We start from the raw sequence: 2,629 nt of genomic DNA, 5'->3' as shown, positions 1-2,629 counted from the left end.
CCCTGCCCGCTTACGAGTTACTACGTATGTGACTTGTTTATCCTTGCTGGCGGGGCAATGACAGTCATTATAACACTTTTATTACTGCTATCGACATTTTGATGTTTTATGTAGATTATTTTTACTAAATTAAAACTGAAATTATGGAAAAGCAGCACAGTCACAGTCGAATAAAAACCACAAAGGTAAAATCATACAACTTACTAATCTGATAACAAGTTGATGTCTTTAACAGATATTTCAACTTTGTTGTTTAGTCTCATAAGATCTTCTGTAGTGAAACCGTATGATGACTTTGTTTTGGAAACCTATAGGAAGACACCCATGTTAAACTCAACAGTAAGCATGGGGTGTATGAATACACCATGTGTGTCTGGTGTATAAAAATACACTAATATTACAACTCGACAGTGAGCATGAGATGTTTTATACGGTACTGTGTGAGCATATAAACTTCATGCCCACTGTTGAGTTATAACAACTTAGCTATAACACGAGTGTCTTCTTATACACCAGACACACATGGTTTATCCATTCACCCCATGCTATGTGATCCATACACCCCATGCTATGTGATCCATTCACCCCATGCTATGTGATCCATTCACCCCATGCTATGTGATCCATTCACCCCATGCTATGTGATCCTTTATATATGATCTTTGAAAGGTTTAACACACCATGCAGTCCAAAACAACGTTGGGTTTTCATATTAGTGTATCTTGCATCTTCATGTATAGTTCGGTTTATTATATCAACTATACAGCCTGAAAAATGCAAGATAAATTAGAGCGGGTAAAACGGGACACGTTTTCAGTCTTTTTATAGTTCGTTTGGTAGTATACAAAGAATTTACAGTAATATACAATTTACTATAGTAGAGTGGGGTAAGATAGTCTATGTTTTCATTCTCTTTTATCATTTGTTTAGTAGTAAATAAAGAATATTTACAGAATTGTGCAATTTACTTAAGGTTCTTGCCCAAGGATACTGCGTCCACAATAGTAGCAGCAATGAGCCTTGAACCTGTTACCTCTGGTTTTATAGACAGGCAGTCAAAAAATTGCATAATTTAAAATAGAAATTAGCATACTGAACTATAAAGTACTAAATTAGTTTTTAAATTACTTAAATAAATATTGTATTAAAATATAAGGTAGAGACTGATGTACCGTATCTAGCATCTTGTAATGAAACCTTATATGCAACAAATAATTCACATTTTGCGTGGGATAATACGTCCTATTAAAGTAAAAAAACAGAAAATTTTTAGATTATTTTTAAAGCAGATACAAAGGGTATATGAAAAAATTGAAATATAAAAAAATAATAAAAAAATATAATTGCCAAAAAGTTGCATTTTGCGGTAACTTATAACTAAGCGGGCATAGGGTGTATAAAACAGTAAAGTTGCGTTATACCTGTTTGCCCCAGGACACAAGAATGAATAACATTTATGTAAACTTTTACATATATATGTATATATATATATATATAAATATACTTGGAACTTACACTTAATGCTGGTACCAGTTCAGTAACATGTTTCAACAATATAGCAGTAGTCATATGTCTTTCACGAGATTTACCTGTCTCTTGTTTGGGTATTTGAACTAACAAGGATAGCAAATGGTCTATATCGATGTCAAATCGTGCCAACACAGACTGCAAGCTAGAAAATAATGAGATTGGTTAGATTTAATGATTTTTATTAAAAAATGGTGTTTTTTAAACTGATGTGGTATGAAAAATGGTGCCATGATATATTTTTGAAACAGGGGTGACATTATATGTTTTAGTACAGCAGTTTAATGTAAAACAGCTTTTACCCTGTTATTATTAAAATATAAAAGGGAAAAACTGAAAAAAGAAACACTGAACTAATAAACACTGCAAAATAAATAAAAACACCACAGAAAAAAACTGGAAACACTGACAAAAAGGACACTGCTTAACACTGAACTACTAAATGGCAACACTGTAAAAACTAAATGGCAACACTCACCCAAAGAAGAGCTCTGAAGAGTTTGAAAGATCCTCCACGCAATCTAGCCTCCCTTGGATGGTCTCAACATCATTAGGTTGGAGGACGTTGCAACAGAGAAGACGGGATCCTCCCTGTTTCTTTGTGTGGTTCAGAACACCATATAAAGACTGGTCGCTTCTGAAGAAAAAAATTTATTAACATTTTTTTAAGTAGGTTTTCATTAAAAAAATGTTGAAATTTAGGAGGATTTGGAAGGAAATTTTTTAGCTTTTTAGAAATTGCGACAGCGCCGGACAAACGCAAAAGCCCCATGTCTTGCCCCACTGTAGGATCTCACTCATGTAGATAACAAATAAAAAAAAGTTCAAAACCTATATAAATATTCCTTACTTTGGGTCATTTAGATTCACAGCGAGTTCCAACACAGAAGAAGTACCAGCATCTATTAAAGTAGTTTGTTCGCTGCCTTTGAATACGATTCTCAATGATTCTGATGCGTATATTGTGTTTTGAACAAATTCAACATATTTTATCAATGCTGCACTGGCTGCAAGACAGTAGTACCTGAGAGAAAAAATTAACAAAATTTTAGGTCCCATGGCGTGCCACGCTGTAGGACCTCAACCATATAGCAAAGAATAA

General features: G+C 33.7%; 1 protein-coding gene across 1 annotated transcript in view; it reads right to left on the bottom strand.

Moving 5' to 3' along the window:
* Positions 1-2,622, bottom strand: part of LOC100182917 (mutS protein homolog 4) — a gene marked incomplete at its 3' end in the record, with an annotated part of 3,747 nt that extends 1,125 nt beyond the window's left edge. Inside the window, exons 1-4 of the mRNA XM_002124063.2 lie at positions 2,378-2,622; positions 2,006-2,164; positions 1,516-1,672; positions 1,173-1,242 (exon numbers count right to left, since the gene is read on the bottom strand). Of these exons, the coding sequence (XP_002124099.2) occupies positions 1,173-1,242; positions 1,516-1,672; positions 2,006-2,164; positions 2,378-2,586 (595 nt within the window). The remainder of the gene's footprint in view (positions 1-1,172; positions 1,243-1,515; positions 1,673-2,005; positions 2,165-2,377) is intronic.
* Between the last annotated feature and the right edge of the window lie 7 nt (positions 2,623-2,629).

This window comes from Ciona intestinalis, unplaced genomic scaffold (assembly GCF_000224145.3).
Source record: "Ciona intestinalis unplaced genomic scaffold, KH HT000961.1, whole genome shotgun sequence".
In the NCBI taxonomy this organism is placed as follows: domain Eukaryota; kingdom Metazoa; phylum Chordata; class Ascidiacea; order Phlebobranchia; family Cionidae; genus Ciona; species Ciona intestinalis.
This window is presented reverse-complemented; position numbering and strand designations above follow the sequence as displayed.